The 23892-nt window shown below is 34.7% G+C and overlaps 1 protein-coding gene across 1 annotated transcript in view; it reads right to left on the bottom strand.

Moving 5' to 3' along the window:
• The window catches only part of HDX (highly divergent homeobox), a 222500-nt gene extending 204820 nt beyond the window's left edge, over window positions 1–17680 (bottom strand). Inside the window, exons 1-2 of the mRNA XM_028101499.2 lie at window positions 17534–17680; window positions 11006–12121 (exon numbers count right to left, since the gene is read on the bottom strand). Coding sequence (XP_027957300.1) covers window positions 11006–12121; window positions 17534–17680 — 1263 coding nt within the window. The remainder of the gene's footprint in view (window positions 1–11005; window positions 12122–17533) is intronic.
• Window positions 17681–23892: the final 6212 nt, after the last annotated feature.

Raw genomic sequence — 23892 nt, 5'->3', positions numbered from 1 at the left:
TAGAAGACCAGTGTGGGTCACCACCACACCAAGTTCCTAAAGTTTGGAGTTTTAAAACTCAGCCAGCCTGGCCAGGATTGAGCCCAATGTGCACTGTGCTGCTCCAGGTGAGCAAGCAACCCAGACACAGACAGCATGAAGGCAGCAATCTGAAGAATGACTGGGATTCACAAAGGGAAATGGTTATCTCTTTTGGGAGGGCTTCCCAGACAGCAGCAAGTGCAAACTCCCCTCTCCAGGAACCAAGGAGATGGCTGGTGACATTTCTGGCCCCATCCCCCAACGTAAACTGACATCAGTAAACAGCAGTGTGCCAACACTGGCTGACTAAACTGCTTACACCAAGCACCCCACCCCCCACCCCCTGCACTCTCCTGGTACTGCTTTTCTTGGGCAAGTGTGCCTGGGAACCAGCAGAGTGGGCTCTGCTGAGAGAAGATCAGCACATACCCCCAAATGCACCATGTCCACTGACCATAGAGTCTGAAAAGCTTCAGCTCTAGTAGAAATAGCATCAGGACTCTTTTAACAAGTGGACAAGAGCATACCTAGTTAAAACTTGCCACACTCTGGCCAAGATCCAAACACTCCCCACTGAGGCAAGGAGAAACTCTGCAGAGGACTGACCTGAGAGATAGAGTAGCCACAACACAGCAGCAGAGTGCACACAGCATACACCAGAGACACCTGCTGAAGCACCAGGCCCTGGATACCATATGACCTCTTTTCCATAAAACCATTACCCACAGGAGCAGAAAACAACAGGATTTCCTAACACAGAGAAAACAGAGACCTAGACATAATGCCAAGAGAAGGAATTCATCTTAAAAGAAAGAACAATATAAAGTCATGGCTAGGGATCTATTGAAAACAGATATAAGTAATATGCCTAATCGAAAATTTAAAGCAACAATCATAAGGATACAGGGTGGGCTTAAGAAAAGCATAGAAAACATCACATAATCCCTTACTGCAGAAATAAAGAGCTAAAAGCTGATCAGGATGAAATGAAATGAAAAATGCAGTAACTGAGGTTTGAAACCAGCTGGATATAGTGACCACAAGGATGGAAGAAGCAGGGAAAGAATAAGTGATATAGAAGATAAAATTATGCAAAGTAATGAGGTTGCAAAAAGGAGGGAAAGAAAAATCTTGGATCATGAAAGTACACGAAGGGAACTCAGTAACTCCATAAAGAATAACATTCATATCATAGGAATCCCAGAAGAAGAAGGGCAGGAAAAGGGAGCAGAAGGTTTATTTGAAGAAATTATAGCTGAAAACTTCCTTAATCTGTGGAAGAAAACAGACATCCAAATCCAGGAGGCACAGAGAACTCCCATCAAAATCAATAAAAGCAGGCCAAAACCAAGACATATCATAGTTAAATTTGCAAAATATAGAGATAAAGAAAAAAAATCCTAAAAGTGGCAAAGCAAAAAGGTCCCTAACTTACAAGGGGAGACAAATAAGGTTAGCAGCAGATTTCTTCACAGAAATGTGGCAGGCAAGAAGAAAGTGGCATATTACAGTCAACATGCTGAATGGAAAAAAAAATATGCAGCCAAGAATACTCTATCCAGCAAGACTATCATTCAGAAGAGAAGGAGTGATAAAGAATTTCAGAGACAAACAAAAACAAAAGGAGTTTGTGACCATTAAACCAGCCCTGCAAGGAATATTAAAGGAGAGTCTCTGAGTTGGAAACAAAGACCAAAAGTGACAAAGACTAGAAAGGAATAGAGAAAATCTCCAGAAACAAGAAAACAAGTAATAAATGTCACTACATTCATAGCTATCAATACTCACTCTAAATGTAAATGGACTAAATGTCAGAATGGATAAAAGAAACAAGACACCCACCTGTATCTTTTTTTTTTAGAGTATTATCTGACTCTACTAAACAAGCTTTCTTCTTTACATTTTCTTTCTTTTTTTATTAACATATAATGTATTGTTTCAGGGGTACAGGTCTGTGATTCATCAGTCTTACACAATACACAGCGCTCACCACAACACATACCCTCCCCAATGTCCATCATCCAACCACCCCATCCTTCCCACCCCCCTCCACTCCAGCAACCCTCAGTTTGTTTCCTGAGATTAAGAGTTTCTTATGGTTTGTCTCCCTCTCTGGTTTTGCCTTCTTTCATTTTTTCCTTGCCATTTGCAATGATGTGGATAGAACTAGAGGGTATTATGCTAAGCAAAATAAGTCAATCAGAGAAAGACAATTATCATGTGATCTCACAGATATGTGGAATTTGAGAAACAAGGCAGAGGATCATAGGGGAAGAGAAGAAAAAAGACCCATCTATATCTCTATGCTGCCTACAAGAGACTCATTTTAGACCTAAATACACCTGCAGATTGAAAGTGAGGAGAGAAAGATTTATCATGCAAATGGATGTCAAAAGAAGGCCAGAGTAGCCATACTTATATCAGAGAAATTAGATTTTAAACCAAAAATTGTGACAGTAGAAGAAAGGTAGCATCATAATAAAGAGGTCTATCCAAGATCTAACAATTGTAAACAATGATAGACCCAAATTGGGAGCACCTACACATATAAAACAATTAATAACAAACATAAAGGAACTCATTGATAATACAATAACAGTAGTTACTCTAACACTCCTCTTACATCAATGGACAAATCATCTAAAAAGAAAATTAACAAGGAAGCAATGGCTTTGAATGACACAGTGGACCTGATGGACCTAAGAGATATCTTCCGAACATTCCAACCTAAAGCAGCAGAATACAGTCTTTTCAAGTGCACATGGGACTTTCTCCAGAATAAATAACATACTGGGTCACAAATCAAGCCTCAACAAATAAAAAAAAAATTGAGATCATAGCATGCATATTTTCTGAACACAATGCTATGAAACTTGAAGTCCACCACAAGAAAAAAATTGGAAAGACCAAAAATACATGGAGGATAACGAACATCCTACTAAAGAATGAATGGGTCAACCAGGAAATCAATGAAGTAATAACATAGAAACAAATGAAAATAAAAACACGAAGGTCCAAAACCTTTGGGATGCAGCAAAAGCGGACATAAAATATAAGTATGTAGCAATACAGGCCTACTTCAAGAAGCAAGAAAAATTCAAATAAACAACCTAACCTTAAACATGAAGGAGCTAGAAATAGAACAACAAATGAAGCCTAAAGCCAGCATAACAAGGAAAATAATAAAGATTAGAGCAGAAGTAAATGATATAGAAACAAACAAAAAAAAAGTAGAATAGCTCAATGAAACCAGGAGCTGATTCTTTGAAAACCTTAATAAAACTGATAAACCCCTACCAGACTTACCAAAAGAGAGAGAGAGAGAGAGAGAGAGAGAATGGACCCAAATAAATAAAATCACTAAAGAGAGAGGGAAAATCACAACCAACACCACAGAAATACAAACAATTATAAAAGAATGTTATGAACACTGTATGCCGACAAACTGGGCAATCTGGAAGAAATGGATAAATTCCTAGAAACTTACGAACTATCAAAACTGAAAGAGGAAGAAATAGAAAACTTGAACAGACTGATAACTAGCAGAGCAATTGAATCAGTAATCAAAAATCTCTCTGAAATCCCATGGCCAAGTAGCTTCAGAAGTGAATTCTACCAAACACTTAAAAAAAGAGTTAATACCTATTCTTCTCAAACTGTTCCAAAAGGTAGAAATGGAAAGAAACTTCCCAACTCATTCTACAAGGCCAGCATTACCCTGATTCCAAAACCAAAGACTCCACAAAAAAAGAGAACTACAGGCCAATATCACCAATGAACATGGATGCAAAAATTCTCAATAAGTTACTAGCAAAATGAATCCAACAATATATTAAAAAATCTTTCAACTGGAATTTATCCTGGTTTGCAGGAGTGATTCAATATTACAGCATCCATCTGGAAAACAGTATGGAGGTTCCTCAAACAGTTGAAATTAGAGCCACCATTCGATCCAGCAATTGCACTACTGGGTATTTACCCCAAAGATACAAATGTAGGGACCTGAAGGGGTACGTGCACCCCAATGTTTATAGCAGCAATGTCCACAATAGCCAAACTGTGGAAAGAGCCAAGATGTCCATCGACAGATGAATGGATAAAGAAGAAGTGGTATATATACACAATGGAATATTATGCAGCCATCAAAAGGAATGAGATCTTGCCATTTGCAATGACATGGATGGAACTGGAGGGTGTTATGCTTAGTGAAATAAGTCAATCAGAGAAAGACATGTATCATATGACCTCACTGATATGAGGAATTCTTAATCTCAGGAACAAACTGAGGGTTGCTGGAGTGGTCGGGGGTGGGAGGGATGGGGTGGCTGGGTGATAGACATTGGGGAGGGTATGTGCTACAGTGAGCGCTGTGAATTGTGTAAGAATGTTGAATCACAGATCTGTACTTCTGAAACAAATAACACAACATATTTTAAGAAAAAAGAAAAAGAAGAAGATAGCAGGAGAGGAAGAATGAAGGGGAGTAAGTCAGAGGGGGAGACGAACCAGGAGAGATGATGGACTCTGAAAAACAAACTGAGGTTTCTAGAGGGGAGGAGGGTAGGGGGATGGGTTAGCCTGGTGATGGGTATTAAAGAGGGCACATTCTGCATGGAGCACTGGGTGTTATGAACAAACAATGAATCATGGAACACTACACCAAAACAAATGATGTAATATATGGTGATTAACATAACAATAAAAATTTAAAAAAATATTACAGCATCCATTCTTTTTTTTCCTTTAAAATTTTGTTATGTTAATCACCATACATTACATCATTAGTTTTTGATGTAGTGTTCCATGATTCATTGTTTGTGCATAACACCCAGTGCTCCACGCAGAATGTGCCCTCTTTAATACCCATCACCAGGCTAACCCATCCCCCCACCCCCCTCCCTCTAGAACCTCAGTTTGTTTTTCAGAGTCCATCATCTCTCATGGTTCGTCTCCCCCTCCGATTTACTCCCCTTCATTCTTCCCCTCCTGCTATCTTCTTCTTCTTTTTTTTTTCTTAACATATATTGCATTATTTGTTTCAGAGGTACAGATCTGTGATTCAACAGTCTTGCACAATTCACAGCACTCACCATAGCATCCATTCTTGATAAAACCCTCAACAAAGTATGGATAGAGGGAACATACCTCAACATCATAAAGACCGTATACAAAAACCACAAAGTTAATATCATCCTCAATGGGGAGAAATTGAGAGTTTTTTTCTTTACGGTCAAGAACAAGACAGGGGTTGGCCACTCTCACCACTGTGATTTAACATAGCACTGGAAGTCCTAGTCTCGGTAAGTAGACAACAAAAGAAATAAAAGGCATCAAATCAGCAAGGACAAAGTCAAAATTCCACTATTTGCAGACAACATGACATTCTATGTAAAAAACCCAAGAGATGTCACCAAAAAAATTGTTAGAACTGATAAACAAATTCACTAAAGTCATATGATACAAAATCAACATAGAGAAATCTGTTTCAGTTTTATACACCCATAATAAAGCAGCAGAAAGAGAAATCAAGGAAATGATCCCATTTACAATTGCACCAAAAACCATAGGATACCTAGGGATAGACCTAATCAAACAGGTAAAAGATCTGTACTCTGAAAAGTGTAAAACACTTATGAAAGAAATTGAGGAAGACACAAAGAAATAGAAAAATATTCCAGGCTCATGGATTGGAAAATCAAATATTATTAAAAATGTGGATACTGGAGCGCCTGGGTGGCTCAGTCATTGGGTGTCTGCCTTTGGCTCAGGTCATGATCCCACGGTCCTGGGATCAAGCCCCACATCGGGCTCCCCACTCGGCGGGAGGCCTGCTTCTCTGTCTCCCACTCCCCCTGCTTGTGTTCCCTCTCTCACTGTGTCTCTCTCTGTCAAATAAATAAATAAAGTCTTTAAAAAAATGTGGATATTACCTAAAGCAATCTATATACTTAATGCAGTCCCTATCAAAATACCACCAGCATTTTTCACAGCACTGGAACTAACTATCCTAAAATTTGTATGGAACCACAAAAGACCATGAATAGCCAAAGCAATCTTAAAAACAAAAGGAAAGTTGGAGATATCACAATTTCAGACTTCAAGTTATATTACAAAGCTGTAGTAATGAGGACAGCATGGGACTGGTAGAAAAACACACATAGAACAATGGAACAGAATAGAAAACACAGAAATGAACCTACAACTATATCAACTAATATTCAACAAAGGAAAGAATATCCAATGGAAAAAAATCTCTTCAACAAATGGTGGGAATACTGGACAGGAACATGCAGAAGAGTGAGATTGGACTAATTTTTTACACAATACACAAAAAATAAATTCAAAATGGATGAAAAACCTAAATGTGATAAAGGAAACTACCAAAATCCTATAAGAAAAAGCAGACCATAAACTCTTTGACATTGGTCATAGCAAATTCTTACTAGAAACATCTCTGAAGGTGAGGGGAAAAAAGCAAAAATGAATTATTGGGACTTCACCAAGATAAAAAGCTTCTAAACAGCAAAGGAAACAAACAGCAAAACTAAAAGGCAATCTATGGAATGGGAGAATATATTTGCAAATGATATAACTGATAAAGCGTTAGTATCCACAACATATAAAGAACTTATGAAAATCAAAACCCAAAGAACAAATAATCCAGTTAACAAATAGGTAGAAGACATGAATAGACATTTTTCCAAAGAAGACATACAGGTGGCTAACAGACACATGAAAAGATGCTCAATATCACTCATCATCAGAGAAATACAAATGAAAACTACAATGAGATATCACCTCACAGCTGTCAGAAACATTAAAATTAACAACACAGGAAACACCAGGTGTTGGTGAGGATGCAGAGAAAGGGGAACCCTCTTACACTCTTGGTGGGCATGCAACCAGTACAGCCAGTCTGGAAAAAAGTATGGAGGTTCTTCAAAATGTTAAAAATAGAACTACCCTACCATCTAGCAATTGCACTATTGGTATTTACCCAAAGGATACAAAAATACTGATTTGAAGGGATATATGCATCCTGATGTTTATAGCAGCATTATCAACAATAGCCAAATTATGGAAAGAGCCCAAATGTCTATCAATGAAAGCATAAAGAAGAAGTGGCATTTATACACAGTGGAATATTACTCAGCCATAAAAAGTATGAAAACTTGCCATTTGCAATGACATGGATGGAGCTAAAGAGTACTATTTGAAGAGAAATAAATCAGTCAGAAAAAGACAAGTACTATATTATTTCACTTATATGTGGAATTTAAGAAACAAAACAAATGAACATGGGGGAGAAAAGAGAGAGGCAAACCATAAAACAGACTCTTAACTATAGAGAACAAACTGAGGGCTGCTGGAGGGCAGGTGGGTGGGGGTATGTGTTAAATGGGCAATGGGTATTAAGGAGGACACTTGTGGATGAGCACTGGATGTTGTACGTAAATGATAAATCACTAAATTCTACACCTAAAACTATTATTACACTGTATATTAACTGGAATTTAAATAGAAACTTGAAAGTACAAAAAAAAAGTGTATACAAAATGAAATAAATTGGTCTGTAAAGAAAAAAATTAGAAGTGAACTATGGTATCCTGATATAGCCACCCCCTGACAGTTTCCTTACTACCACTTCAACACTTAATATTGAATTCCCAAGAGGTTCCAAAACAGAGCTTCCTTTCAGCATCTTCTAGGATTCCTTCAATTTGTACTCACTCACCTAGATCACTTGGAACTAGACTATCTTCCAGGAATAGGACCTCAGCTTGAAGATACCTGGTGTAACAGGAAGAAGAGGCAGATATCTCTGTTATATATCCTAAAGTCAGAAACTAATGAGAATTGTTTGTAGTTTCATAGCTAGAAAGTTGCCAATATAGCCATAGGTTCTATTTTTCTTTTCTTTTTTTTTTTAGATTTTATTTATTTTTTGAGAGAGAGAGAGATAGTGAGAGAGCACAAGTGGGTAGGAGAGGGAGAAGCAGGCTCCCCACAGAGCAGGGAGCCCAATGCAGGACTCGATCCCAGGACCCTGGGATCATGACCTGAGCCGAAGGCAGACGCTTAACTGACTGAGACACCCAGGCGCCCCATAGGTTCTATTTTTCTAAGTCCTCACCTAACAGTAATATAGCTTGGTAATAGAACTTCAACAAAATCTTATAGAATAACTACCATGGGCTAAATGTTTATACCTCAGCTGAATTCATATGTTGAAACCTAATCCCCAGTGTGATCGTGTTTCGAGGTTGGGCTTTCGAGAGGTGATTAGGTCATGAGAATGGAGCACTCATGAATGGGATTAATTTCCTTGTAAGAGCGAACCCAGAGAGCTCCTTTGCCCCTTTTGCCATATGAGGACACAGTGAGGACGGTCATTTATGAAGTAGGAAGCATCCCTTTACCAGTTACCGAATCTGTCAGTGCCTTGATCTTGGGTTTCTTGGCCTCCAGAACTGTGAGAAATAAATGTTTGTTGTTTAATCCACCCAGTCTATAGTATGTTTGTTATAGCAGTCCGAATGGACTAAGACATTTTCATGGACTACACTTCCTCAGGCTGCTTTGATTTCTCCAGATCTCAACTAATTAAAAGAAAGGTGGGGCAAAGTGATGCCCCAAGTGTTCTCTGTAAACACCCTTTACCATACTGTCTAAGGTCAAGTTGGAGAACGTCCAGTATAATATAAATAAGAGTAAGTACATCGATTATGGTAAAGTTGATGGCTAATCTCCAGTCTTTTTTCAGCCAGCACTATAGCTATTTCTTCAACTACCCTGTCATAATCGTGGACTCTGCAATATTTTACTTGAAATTGAATGTAAAGGAGACTTGGACCAGCAGATCTTCATTAACTTTCCAACTACAACAACAAAAGTAAAGTTTATGTGCCAGGGAATGCACAAGTAGCCTTGCACTGATTGTGACATAATCATGTCACAGCTTTCCTGTGAAATAGATATTATTAACTACATTATACAACTGAGGACACATTTACACAGAGAAGTTGTGTCACTTGCCTGAGGTCACACAAGTGGGAAGTGGCAGAACCTAAATTTGAATCCAAGTCTATCAGTCTCTAAGTCAATGCTCGTCATTGTTATGTCAGACTGCCTTTCTTTAAAGAGATTACTATTGGGTGCCTGGGTGGCTCAGTCGTTAAGCGTCTGCTTCCGGCTCAGGTCAGGATCCCAGGGTCCTGGGATCGAGTCCCACATCGGGCTCCCTGCTCAGCAGGAAGCCTGCTTCTCCCTCTCCCACTCCCCCTGCTTGTGTTCCTGCTCTCGCTGTCTCTCTCTGTCAAATAAATAAATAAAATCTTTAAAAAAATAAAAAAATAAAGAGATTACTATTCAAAAATTTGCTAAGTTTTATTCCTTTTAAAGAGTTTCTTTTATATAAAGGAAATTTAATTCATTTAAAAGTTCTGTCAGAAAAAAAAGACTATAAAAAGGCATAGGTTAAGTTATTTTTAAGGGAGTGTTTGGCTTATGAAGAAATAAAAATTAAACTGCACTTTCAAGCTTCCAAATAATTCTAACACACTTGAAATAATTAGGCTGTTAGATAAAACAGAAAAATATACACATGATATATTTCTTAGTCGGAATACTGGTTCTGTCATGTACTTACTGGCTATATGATCCTGGACAAGTTATTGAAATATATATAAAATACCTATATGTCCAGAGTGGCCTATATGTCTAGAAGATTAAATGAAATCAGGTACATAAAGTGACTAATGATGCTTGGTGTGTGGAAGTCCTTCAAAAATGGTAAATTTTATTGTCATTAATATTATTAAGAACAACACTAAAGGGGTAAAGAAGTACAAAAGAGAAGGTGAATTAAAGCTGGTTTTGTAGAAGATTTTAATGGTATGATTCAATGTTACTTTAAGCATGCTTTAGAAAAGAACAAACAGAAAAAATGAGTAGATTCTCTATAATAAATGAATACTAATGATGATGATAGAGTCCTCTTATGTTAGGGCTAGGCACCAGAGAGATTCTTCCTATACTCTGTTACTGTTTTTCATTTTGAAGCAGGGAGCTATAAGATGGAGGGAGTTAAGAGAAACTGGTTCCTTATATTGGTTGAGAATAGCCTGGAAGGACTTTAAGTCCACATTAAACCTAAATACTGTGGTTGAAAAATTCAAAGGGTCCAGCCAGTAGCAAGGAAAAATAGCAAACTTCCATGCCCTGCTATTCAAATTCTCAGAAACATTTTTTTCAGAGAAATCTATGGCCTTAGGAGATATTCTGAGGTGGGCCTCCACATACATCACTGTTGAGATTATTTAAAGCACATCTAAACAACTGAATATGTGAAATAGTGAAGAAATAATATTTATTTTTTGCACAGGACTAAAGTTGCTTTAAATTTTACTCTGAATGTCTCTTCCCTACAAACACTTTTAAAACTTGATCAACATTCCACTTGATGTTTTAGTAAAGCATTTACTTTTAGAAAAAGCAGTTGGCTGAGTTACTGCATACTCTGACTTCTTAGCCATCATCTCTTGGGGAAATGATTGACTTGCCTTGCCATGTATCCAGAGAAAGCACCACTCATCTGGTGACAGCTTCCCAAACTTCAACTAAAAGCCATTACAGGAATAATCTATGTTAAAGGGGCTGAGAAGAATCAATTTAGTCCTATTTTAGTGATGGGAAATGCCATGCTTCCCATAAGACTACTATTTCCTAAACAAAATAGTTTTAAATGTCAGGAGAAAGCTTCCATGATTATATTCCATTGGGGGAAAACTCACCATTTTAAACATGACAAAGAAAGCACAAGATTCTTCAAAGGTCCGAAACCACCACTTTGAAGCAAAAATTCTCAAATTACTTCAGAATAGGAGTTAAGTGAGCCAGGTCTCACGTTTAACTTGATATCAAACACAGCTTTTTATACCAAACAAAACTTTTTAAAAACATATAAAATAAATGCATACTTTACCTGGTAATTGTTTTGGTTTTGTGATAACCTCAATTGGTTTGATGATGCAAAATGTGAAGAAAAATTACTCCGTGAGGGATTTGTATTACTGTACATTGTGGTAGCTACTGTATGTAATGAGGTCCGTGGTGTCAAATGGTAGTCTCTGTTTTGATACAGTACATTGTCTGACAAATCTCTAATATTCACCATTTGTGAATTTGGCATATTTCTTCCTGGTCCAGGCAATGGTGTACTTTGGTTCTCTGTTCCAAGGGATCTGCCACTTTCATAAAATCTTGAGTAGCTTGGTATCTGTGCTCCCATCGATGCCAACTCTTCCTCTTTGGCATACTCATCATCAGCATCTCCAGTCTCCATTGCAATAGACAAACAAGTTCCTTCTGCTGAACTAGGCTTCTGTGGGGCATTTCCTCCCAGAATTCTCTGAGGGTAATCACTAACAGCCAGTGAAAATACCTCACGGATTTCCAAGTTTTGTGTTCTACAGTAAGGGTCTCTAATAGGTGGCTTTTGCCCACATAAGTTATGTGATGCTAGACCTGTGTGTTCAGGCTTATATGACCTTTGAACTCCAACTGGTTCAATTTTGCAAGGTCGGTGGCACACAGGTGGCTTTTGAGGTACCATCATCTCAGAGGCTTGCACTGAAGAGCTTCCATAGTTCTTCTTTGTGTGACTGTATACTGAATTTCCAGCATTTAGCACACTTGTCTGTCTTGACAAGATAATTGTTTTTTCACCTAAGAGCAGAGAGGCATTTTTACAGTGCGCTACTTGTCTTTGAACAGGAATGTGCAACTGAAACTCAGTATCATTTTTACTGGCCGTTTTCTGAATAGGAATTTTATGTGCTTCTGTAAGTTGTGTATCTGAATGTTTGGTTGTCCCTTGCCTACCTGATGAACTTGATGGACTGTATGTGCCAGTTACAATGACATCATTATTGGCAGATGTCCAAGAAGACTGTTGGATTGACGGTCGAGTGATGTTAACTACATTCCTGACTGTAATGTCTGGAGATGTCAAAGAGGTACCAGGAAGAATTCCTGTTGTTGCTGCTCCTGATTCAGAATTCTTACTACTCATTTTTCTTCTCTTATTGCCAACCCACGTCTGTAATGATAAAAAATGACAATATGGAAATGTTCTTAAAAAAAAATAGGAAAAAACACTTTCAATGTGATAAATTGTATTCTCATTTGTCATAGAAGTAAGGCCTATACAAATTTAAGACACTACATCAAAAACAAATGATGTACTATATGTTGTCTAATTGAATTAAAAAAATAAATAAAAACAAAAATAAATAATAAAATAAATAAAGCAAAAAAGATACAATAAAAGAAAAAGTAACTAAAGTATACAGTAAAAAAAATAAAGTATAAGTTCAGACATGTTCAAGAACTTGCTCTTAGTAAATATCTAGGAACTTTGATAACAGAATTGTATTATTGCTTCTTTCCTCAAAATCCACTCAATTAATCTATAGCAAGAATCCTAAAAATGTTTATATCCCTTGACCTAATAAATCCATTTCTAGGAATTTATCCTTAAAATAATCATAGATTTATACAAAGTTTATATGCAATTATGTTCATCTTATATTTAACAGTGAAAAATTGGAAGCATACTAAAGTAGGACATTTAATGACATTGGAAAATGTTCATAGTATTATTAAACAAACTTATAATCTTCAGGTTTAACAACTTCTGTTCTATGAATATATCATGACTTGGTTAATTTAATATTGCAAGATATTATTGGGTTATTTTTAAAATTATTCACTATTATAAACCATACTGAAATACATGTCATTGTATATGCATCTTTGTGCTAATTAATCATTGAACATTATATCAAAAACTAATGATGTACTAAAAAAAAAAGGAAAGTGTTGGGCTTTTTGATGCTTTCAAAATACCCTCCAACGTATAAGAGTTCTGGTTTCTCCACACCCTCAACAATATTTTGCATTATCTTTTTGTAGTATTTACTAGCCTAGGAGCTAATATAAGGTATATAATTGCTGCTTTCATTTGAATTTCTATGGTTACTATATTACTTTAATAAAATTGCTTATCCATTAATTTTATTCATTTTTATATTGGGGTATTTATCTTTTTAAATTGATTTATAAAAGCAATTTTTTTACTAGAGATAGCAACACTTTGTCACAGTTGCAAATATTTTTCCCAGTTTGTCATTAATTTATGGTAGTTATTTCCTTCTTTATATTTTTCTCTACTTACCAAATTTTATATAGTAAATGTGTATTACTTTTATAAACAGAAAAATCATTATTAATAAAAATAATACAAGAAGTTGGCATTCAGGTTTGATTACAAAATATGTACTTTAGTAGTATTACACTCAATCATGATTATACAATAAGAAATATGCAATAAGAAATATTATATTCCATGTGATCAGTAAACCTTATAACTATTTTAAAATGCATAACATATTATAAACTATCAAAACACATTATTACAAATTTAAAAAAATAAAATAAGTGAAAATATTAAATAAACTAGCCCTTCACAAACATGGTGCAGGGTGTATTTGGTTAACTTTTATGTGATGTGTTTCTGAAGACCACAAAAATTTCTCAGTTTTTGATGTTTATACAATATACAACATTAATGTTGCTATAATACTATAAATAAAAGCTAGCATGTACTGAATCCCCACTACATGTTTTACATATGTTAGTCTCTTTGATTATTTTTTCTAATTGTACAGATGAAAAAACTGATGTTCAGAAATATTAACTAGCTTGTAGAAGGATATCCTGTCAGCAAGTGATGGAGCAATGATTCAAAATCAATTTTACTTGACCTCAAAGCACATTCTCCTTCCACTATGGCAAGAAACTCCTGAAATGGTCATCTTTGTTGGCCATTTTATTTTTATAATTAGTATTTCTCTAACAAGGAAAATGTTCCAGAGATGTAGATGCTCAATTTTGTTTCACATGAGGCTATGGGAATTTTAAACTCACTCTCATTTAGTTTTACTAAATGGCAGAGGTGAGAATTACAAGCAAGGGATAAATAAATATAAATGTCAAAGGAGAAGGAGGCAGAGTAGAAAAAGTGAAAGGTTTTAAAATATATACTTAAAAGAAATATTTAAATAGAAATATTTTTGGATAAATATAATTTCAAGGTATGGTTCAAAAAGGTGAATTTCACAAATATTCAAAATAAGTTACTGTATCATGGTTTTTCAAGTATGTAAAATATGCATAGGAAGCATAATGCATTTGTTCATAGTTTTTAAAAATGTACAATCATTACACTTAAAAACTTTCAAGCACAGTGAATTTGTAACATTTGAACTCAAGAAGTACTATGTCTGGAGGGCAGCTCTGGGCAATATTTCTAAGAAAACAAATAAATGTTCTCATTACTATAAATTCCTTAATGCAGGAAGTTTAGGAGTGATCTTAGTGAATTGCAAATTTATGGCTTATTTTAATAGTTCATATATATATAATGAACTGTAATGATATATATAATGAACTGTAATCATTCATATATATAATGGACTGTAAAACTATTAAAATAAGCCATAAATTTGTAATATATTTCTATATATATAGTTACTTATATAGTTTTTAGATATTTACATTACATGCTCATAAAAAGTAAAATGCACTAGAATATCATGTGCATATGAAGCTCAGCTATCTAACAATCTCACTTGTCCAGAACACAGCCAACACAGATATCACAGGATATATGTACCTTATTAAAAGCACAACCTTTGACCTTAAAACACACTCTCTCTTAGTTTATATAGGATTTCACCAAATCTGGTATTCTAATCTATAACAAATTAGAAATAACAAAATAAGCAGAGCATTGGTGACAGAGATTGCTATTGGAGGCAACTTGATAGCACCGAAACAGAATGTCCATGAAATTTTGCTCACTAAAAAGGAGAAGAAACAACATACAAGAATTAATGTGAGAAATAATTGAATAGTTTGGAGTTCTTTAGTGAAGGAGAAAATCACCCCATATAGCTTACCATGTTATGAGCATTATTATTTTATAGCACAATGCAATAATTCATTTTCATAATGAAACTCTGAGTCAAAAAGTAAGCGTTCAATGATTTTCAATATTTTCCTTTGAAGTTAAAGTGAGAAAGTGTATACTTAAGAAATATTTTCAAAATTCTGAAAATAAAGAAAATTTATTGCGTGAGCATTCCCAATAACTGAATTTTCTCTTAAAGCCATTCAGTTACAGGATCCAAAAATTACCAGTGCTTGTAGAATATAAATGATTCTCATTGCAAATGCCTCATTTGTTGAGAGAGAAAATGGGTCAAACAAAATTGACATGATGAGAATTTGGGGTCTATAGCTAACAAAGCAATACTACATAAAAAAGAAAGACATTAGGTCACCAGTTCATAAAATTCTCTTTTAGTTCTCTCTTTGAAATTCAGTCTTCATTGCTTCTCAGCCTTCTGGCTAAGATCAAATGAAATTCACTGTCTCCAAACATGTTTTCCTTTTTCTATACCTCTTTCTTTGATTCTCTGTTCCTTTACTCTATTTTTTGCATGGATTTTTTAGCCTTTTAAGTTCATTTTACATTGGGATCAGGTTCTCAGTACCATGGGATTTTAGTTCTGAGGAAAAACACAGCAAATACTATATTAAAATAATAAAGAAAAGTCTCTTTCAAGTAGAACATATAGACCTAGCAAAATACTGAAAGCAGGGGAGGTTATAGAATGAGTCTATAAACAACTCTCTTCTCAGACTGGAGAAAGCAACCAAAATTGTGTTGGAATTTAGATTAGGGAGACTGAATTTCTATACAACTTACACTCTTTTAGAACAGAGAGAATGAATCTGTTTTAGACAATTCTTTAAAACTTAAATAACATTTTACTTGTAAGTTTACAATCTAGGAATTTATTTCCCTCATTCTAATTGTTTTAGATTTCATACCATTTGGAGCATAAATATAAATCTTTGTATTTCAGCACTGTCAATATTCAAGTACAATCAAGTAAGTTATTGGGGGGAAATTCCAATAACAAACTGGAAATATGAAAAGTCACATAGTCCATAAGCAGCTGTCTGAGAAGGCTTTTCACTTTTAAGTAATGATAAAATAAAAGAAAAAAAAGAAGAAGAAATAAAAAGAAAAAGGAAAAAAATTTACTCCCAAAAAATGAGTTTGTACTTATAAAACGCCATCTCATCAATTTGAAATATTACACATTTATTTTTTCTAAGGAAATTAAATATTTTTCTATGAGATTTACTAAAGGGAAATAGGGACTTGAATTTACTAAAAGGACAACCTTTGACCTTAAAACATACTTTGTCTTATTTTATGCACAATTTACCAAATCTGTTACCAAAAAAAACATTAAATAGTCTAGGGTTCATAGTAAAGAAGAAAATCGAGCTGTAAATTCAAATAGGGAATTTATATCTATAAATAGAAGATATTTCTAGTTCTTACACGAATCTGAATATAATGGTTGATCGCAGCACATGAGAAAACGATATCCTGTGATATTTTGCCCTAGAACTGGTGTCATAATTCCCTGTTCAAAGGTGAATATATCTTTTAGTCTTCAAGAAATAGATTTTCCAAAGAATTCTGCTTATCAAGAGATTTTTTTATATTTAGGGTCTTTTGAAAGTTCCTCTAAAAGAAACATAAACCTAAAACCAGATGTCCTTTCTCTTTGACAAATTAGCCTAATGAATGACAAGGATGAGAAAGTTGCCAATCTTTGAATCCATAAGTTTTCAAGCCAGGAGTATTTGTACCATGTTCAGATACACATGAAAGGACCTATGCACTCAATAAAATCTGTAACTAATTCTGTTAGATTTATCTCTTGTCTCCTATCACCTTCTCATTGCTTTTCACAGAAGTTTAAGGGCTCTGATTTTTACAGCTGAATTACTATGGTTGTGATAAAGGAAAATTTCCTTCCATGGGATTTCTTGTTTCCTACTCATTGACTAACTCACTAAAATATATGCATTTTACTTAGAAAAAGGAGTGGGTATTCATAAAAAAGGCCAGGTTTTCCTTAAAAAGACAAAAATACTGAAGTCAGAAATGCCTGATAAAAAAATTCAAATACACCAAGAAAATATGCTAGGTACACAATAGTCCCTTGGTAAATGCCTGTGTTACTGATATCATTTGGCAGGTTATCTCCAGATTAATCCTGGGTTTAAAGAAAGCACAGGATAAGCAACTAATCTTAAAAATATTCATTAGTTCAAAGGATTGGGAGTTTTTAAAGCTATGTTTATGATGCAAAAGTTTTAGTGTCTTCGAGGTATTTACAGAAACAAATACATACTAAATTATTAGCTCTATTTATTATTTTTTAAAAAGTAGTATTTTTATACCAGGGAAATGAAACTGTTTATAAAGTTAAGGACTCCATACTCTGATGGTTTTTCTCATATTAAGCAATTATAACTTATAAAAAACTATAAATTCAAGAATTACGACCTCAATACTTACCCTGACTACACTGAAGTCCAGCTTAGTCTCCTGTGCACACTGTAATATGAGCTGAAAGCAATTTTTACTTTGATTTGTCATTCCATTTTCATAATAACGCTGTAAAATCCTTTGTTGTTCTACAGTAAATACAGAACGTAGATTCATCTAAAAATAAAAGAAGATACTCTGAAAATTGGAATAAGAATTGGGTGTATGCAGAATTTGCATGTTTCCATTTTTTGATACAGTTTTAGTGCTTCAAAGTTGCAAGATTTATTTAATTGAACTAATTCCCAGTAATGGGCAATAATTTGTGTGCCAAAGGGAAACAGGTTCTAACTGAAAATTATATATAATGCAAACATTTATTAAATTTGTTCAGAAAAAGTAACAACTTTAAGGACAAAAAACAAGAGAGAGAGGAAAACTCTATCTGGTTAGCATCAGTACATTGGGAAATAAAGGTTCTTTCAATGAAATAAATATTTATGGCTAGTAAAGCCAGAGATGGTGGTAGCCATATATTCATGGTCAGTTATCAACAGGAACACTCACTGTTCTTTGTCAAACAAGGCATCTGGCATGTCTTACGGCCAGAAATTGTGGTCTGAAACAAAAGGATGGCTTATATTTTTCCTTTCTTGAATAAAGGGGTTCTTCATATATATATTAAAACAAAACCTCTCTTAAAAAGCTTAAAAATAAAAAGGAAGTGTTGGTGACTCAAAATATCTCTGTTTTAGGTAATACCAACCAAAATTATTATTTTAATAACTATAGTACATAAAACAAAGTTCAAAATCATGTGCATTTTACTAAAAGTAAACCACATAAAAATATGTGCTTTTAATTAAATTGACAGCATAATTATACAAGAAAAATTTTAAAATGCACTTTATCCTTTCTGCCAATACACAAAGTATTTAATATTAAGAGAAAACAACCTATGAAACAATAAAAAGCAGGTCAAACTCTTTTTTTTCTTAAAAAGGATGAATTTTAGTAGAGCATTTTATAAAAAAGAACCCTTGTAATTAGATTAAGGCAACTTCTGGTTCTTATTAGAAGTGTTCACACTGAAATTGTCATTCCTAAAAGCTGACAGAAAGAAAACTCTTCCCAAGGAAATTAGGAAAACAGCAACAACAGAAACACTATAAGCCAAACCAAACAGAAAGCATTCTAGTATACTGGGTATGGAAACAACCAAGTACACTGATGTGGAAATAAAAATAATTTTCCTTTCTCTGAATATGTTGAACAATAAAGAAATTAAAGACAGCCATATAACTGTCTATTGCCATTTGTACACCTGACTTATTTTCTTGCCCACACAAACATCTTCTTATCTAATGTTAAGAAATCCAATTAGAGAAAATCAGATATGGGAGAGGACACAGGAAAGATGAGTAGAGTTTCTCCCTGAAACTTTCAGGAACAGTAACTCCACTAACTTTCTGAAGGGGATTGCATTCTGCAGTGTGACCAAATTTTAAAGAATTTTTGGGCCAGAGAGTAGTGATGATATCCATCAAAGCAGCATTTACTATCATGGCTGTCACCTTTCAGAGCAATTTGGGATTCCTTTTCCTAAATAATTCAGCTACAGTCAAGAGAGGAGCTGGGATGCAGAGGGCAAATACCTAAAATATGTCACCTGGTGTGGGTTTAGAAGCAAGGTTTTTTGGAATGAGTTCTGAGGAGGGCCATAAACTTCCATTTCATTAATGCATAATGAGGGTAATGGCTCTGATCCTTCTCTGCAGGGCTGTAACTACAAAAATAAAAAATCCTAGAGTACAAGATATGAGTGATCCTCATGTGTGATGATACCTGCTGTAAAATATACGAATGTTTACCTACTGGCTAGCTACAACAATTACATGTACTCAAGTATGATATAAGCATTAAAAAGCACAGCAGGTTCTTCTTCACTGATACTATAGCCAAATATAGATGCTGAGTACTAAACCGATTTCTGGAGTCTACATTCTGACAGTAGACAATGCTGTGACCTTTTTAGTTTTTCCCTTAAATTCATAGCAATAGCAGGAAGGCCACCTTGCTCAAGAGATCTAATGTTTTTCTTTCAAATTATAGGACATTTATTCTTTATCAGAACAACTAGATAAAACCTTATAAGCAAGATAACTTGTCATTATCTCTACCGACCCTAGTTACCTCGGTCTATTAAGTGGCAAGGTATTGAATGACTGCATAGACAAAGTTACTAATCATTTACACAAAAATCAGGAAGAGAATTGTAAAAACCTTCATTTTAAAAGTTGAGTTCTTATTTCTGTGGAAATAAAATGGCAAGCTACTGGTTTCATGCAAACTGAAGTTTGTTGGGTTGAGGTATGGAGGGTAACTGAATTAAGGAATTAAATACTGAAATAACAAGTCATTTAGCCTTACCCCAAGATTTACTAATCTAATACTCTTTGCAATGTGCCACTCACTTAGGACATGACAGCCCATAGGAATAAGATGACCTGTGTGCTACACTTAGCTCCACTGTGGACTAGTGCATAAGTCACTTAATTTTTATGAGCCTCTATTTCCTAATTTGTAAAATAGTAGAATATATGACATGTTCTACCTACCAGTCTGGGTTTTTACAAATAATTTAGGATATGTGAGCTCATTTTTTTTTTTTGTAAAGCATGCTATAGTTATAACATATTTGTAAGTATGACTAGGCCCTTCACTTTATCTATCATATTCAGATATGGGATTTCTCAGGTTGCTCTCAGCTTTAGGATTCAGTGTTTTAATAAAGATCCTGAGACACTGAAAGGATTATGCTCAGTGTGTTCTATTCAAACAAGCAGAGCAATGAGTAAAATGTTATAAATTTATTGCCTCGGGAGTACTTGAAAAATGAAGCTTCTAAGAATGACTTACCCTCGGCAGTATCACATAGCTTAGGCCATATTTTCACATGGGAACATTTCAGCTGAATTTCTGCATAATATTTTTCTTATACATCTGATGTCATACATAAGCCCAGATCTAGTAATGTCCTAATAATGTCTTAACTGGTTAAATCGTTTGAAAAATATCAAAAAATTTTACTCCTAAGGATTCATTCTTGGAAAACTGATTATAAAAATGGGTTGACTCTATAAAATCATCACCAAGTCAAATGTAACACATTCTTTCTAATATTAAAAGTTTCAATTTTAGGGCGCCTCGGTGGCTCAGTCGTTAAGCGTCGGCCTTCGGCTCAGGTCGTGATCTCAGAGTCCTCGGATCAAGCCCCGCATCAGGCTCCCTGCTCAGCGGGAAGCCTGCTTCTCCCTCTCCCACTCCCCCCTGTTTGTGTTCCTTCTCTCGCTTTGTCTCTCTCTGTCAAATAAATAAATAAATAAAATCTTTAAAAAACAAGTTTCAATTTTAGGAAAACCACTGATTTTTTTTTTTTTTTTTTTTTTTGGTTTACAAAGAGTTGTGCCTAGGTTAATAAAACATTTTGAATGTCTTTAATTTGACCAATACATCTCTTTTAGCATTGCTCTTTTTATCCGTTATTATTATTCACTTTTAAATTTATTTATAGTTAATTTCACTCTTTTTGGTACACAGCTTTATGAGTTAGGACAAACATATATATTAATGAAACCACCACCACAACCAAGATACAAAACAGACCCATCACTCCAAAAAAATTCCCTTATGCTGCTCCTTTATAATTAAATCCTCTAGCCATCCCAGCCCTGGGCAACAACTAACCCGGTTCTATAATTTTGACTTTTGAAGAATGCTAAATAAATGGAATAATAGAGTACATATTCCTCTTAGACTAACATCTTTCACTCAAGCATAATGCATTTGAGATTTTTCTGTGTTGTCTGTATGAGTAGTTTTCTCCTTTCTATTGCAGAGTAGTATTCCATTGCATAGAACATACCACAGTTTATCCATTTAGCCATTGGAAGACATTTGAAATTTCCAAGTTCTTGGCTACTGTAAATAAAGTTGATTTAAAAAAAAAAACATTTGTGTGCAGGTTTCTGTCTGCAAATGTTTTTTCATTTCTCTGGAGTAAATACCTAAGAGTGGGATTTCATATGGTAAGTGCATATTTAACTTTATAAGAACTACTAAACAGTTTTCAAAAGTGACTGTAAAAATTTGCTTTCTCACCAATATTCTATGTAAGTTTAAGTTTTTTCACTTTCTCCCCAGCATTTATTATTATCAGATATTTTAATTTTCATTTTTTAGAGAGGGAGAGAAGGGAGTAGGGGGAGAAAGTAGGAGAGAATCTTAAGCAGACTCCACACTCAGCACAGAGTCTGATGCACAGCTCTATCTCACAACCTGAGCTAAAATCAAGAGTTGGACCCTTAACCAACTGAGCCACTCAAGCGCCCCAATTATCAAATGTTTTAAAAAATTAAATACAACTACACTATGATCCAGCAGTTTCACTACTATTTACTCAAAGAATACAAAAATACTAATTCAAATGGACACACATACACCCCAATGTTTACAGCAGCATTATCTACAATAGCCAAATTGTGGAAACAGCCCAAGTGTCCATCAACTGATGAATGCATAAAGAAGCAGTGGTATATATATTCAATGGAATATTACTCAGCCATAAAAAAAAGAATTCTTGCCATTTGCAATGACATGAACGGAGCTAGAGAGTATTATGTTGAGCAAAATAAGTTTGTCAGAGAAACACAAATACCATATGATTTCACTCATATGTGGAATTTAAGAAACTAAACAAATGAGCAAAAAAAAAAGAGAGAGAGAAAGGTAGGCAAATTAAGAAACAGACTCTTAACTCTAGAGAACAAACTGATGGTTACCTGAAGGGAGGTGGGTGGGGGATGGGTAAAATAGGTGACAGGGCTAAGGACTGCACTTGTGATGAGCACCAGGTGTTGTATGGAAATGTTGAATCACTAAATTGTACACCCGAAATAAATATTACACTGTATGTTAACTGGAATTTTAAAAAAGCTTAATACATAAATAAATAAATAAATAAATAAATAAATAAATAAATAAAAATTAGCCATTCTAATAGGTTTATAATTGTTTGTTATTATTGTGGTTTTAACTTGTATTTCCCTAGTGAGTAATGACATTAAGCATTTTCTAATATGTTTTTTAGCCATCTATATATCTACTTTGTAGAAGTGTCAAAATATTTTGCAAGTTTTTTAACTGGATTTTTTTTTACTTTTTATTGAGATTTTAGGGTTCATTACATATTCTGGATGCAAGTCCTTTATCAGAAATATGATTTGCAAGTATTTTCTCCCTGTTAGTAGCTTGTCCATTTTATTTTACTAAAGTATATTTCAAAAAAATAAAGTGTATTTCACAGAACAAATTTTAATTTTGATGAAGTCCAACTTATCACTATTTTCTCTTTTACAGATTGTCCTTTTAGTGCTATGTCAAATAAATCTTTGTGTAGAAAGGATCAGGCATCCTAGATGCTCCATAAAATATGAGGTTTTCTGGTCTGGCTGTTGGGAATGTAAACAATTTGGGGTCCTATTTGAGCTATGAGGATTGTTTGCCTGATCCTTTCTAATGGTTCTTTCCTTGTCCTCAGTAGTTTTTTCACACACTGGAGCTTATTAGTATTTAGCTAAAGACTTGAGGGGTCCCTCTATAAATTTCCATAGCTTTCTCAATGTGCAGTTTTCATCTCTATGTGAGCTTTCTCCTCTCCAGTATTGCCCCTCAAATTCTAGCCACCCTATTCTTCCTGAACTCTGTCTCCTCAGCTCAGAGAGAATTCCAGTCTGCTTGGCTTCACTTTCCTTTGGTTGCACTCTGGATACTTTTTTCAGGCAGTGAGTTGAGACACCCATAAGGTTCATTTTGTTTCCCTTCTCTCAATAATCATGGTCTTGTGCTGCCTTTTGCTGAATATCTGAAATCCATTGTTTCATGTATATTTTGACTTTTTTGTTTGTCTTTAGATATTTGAGATAAGGGGGTAAATCCTGTTCCTGTTACTTCATCATGGCTATAAGCAGAAGTTCAGGTGGCCTTTAGGAGTGGTAGAGTAAGAACCCTATGTTAAGAATCAGGAAACATCTGTTTCCTATTTTCCTATTCAGCTTCACTACTTACTAGTTTTGTCACCTTAGCAGAGATAGTTGGCCTCTTGGACTCGGTTTCTTCATCTGGAAAATGGGGCTATAAAACCTTTCCTATTTTTCTTTACATAATTATTTATCTTCATTAAAATACATGGCAAACTATAATGTGCTATGTAAAAGCTATTTTTGTTAATAGTTAACATATATATAACCAACTACTTATTCCTGCAAGTAATAATTATTTTAACATATATCAAGCCATTCCCACATCATTTGTATATAAACCTCAAATGA

The sequence above is a fragment of the Eumetopias jubatus genome, unplaced genomic scaffold, assembly GCF_037043125.1.
Source record: "Eumetopias jubatus isolate StellerSeaLion01/CBP00866 unplaced genomic scaffold, mEumJub1_p1.0 scaffold_11, whole genome shotgun sequence".
Lineage (NCBI taxonomy): Eukaryota > Metazoa > Chordata > Mammalia > Carnivora > Otariidae > Eumetopias > Eumetopias jubatus.
Note: the sequence above shows the minus strand (reverse complement) of the source record. Positions and strands in the feature narration are given on the sequence as shown.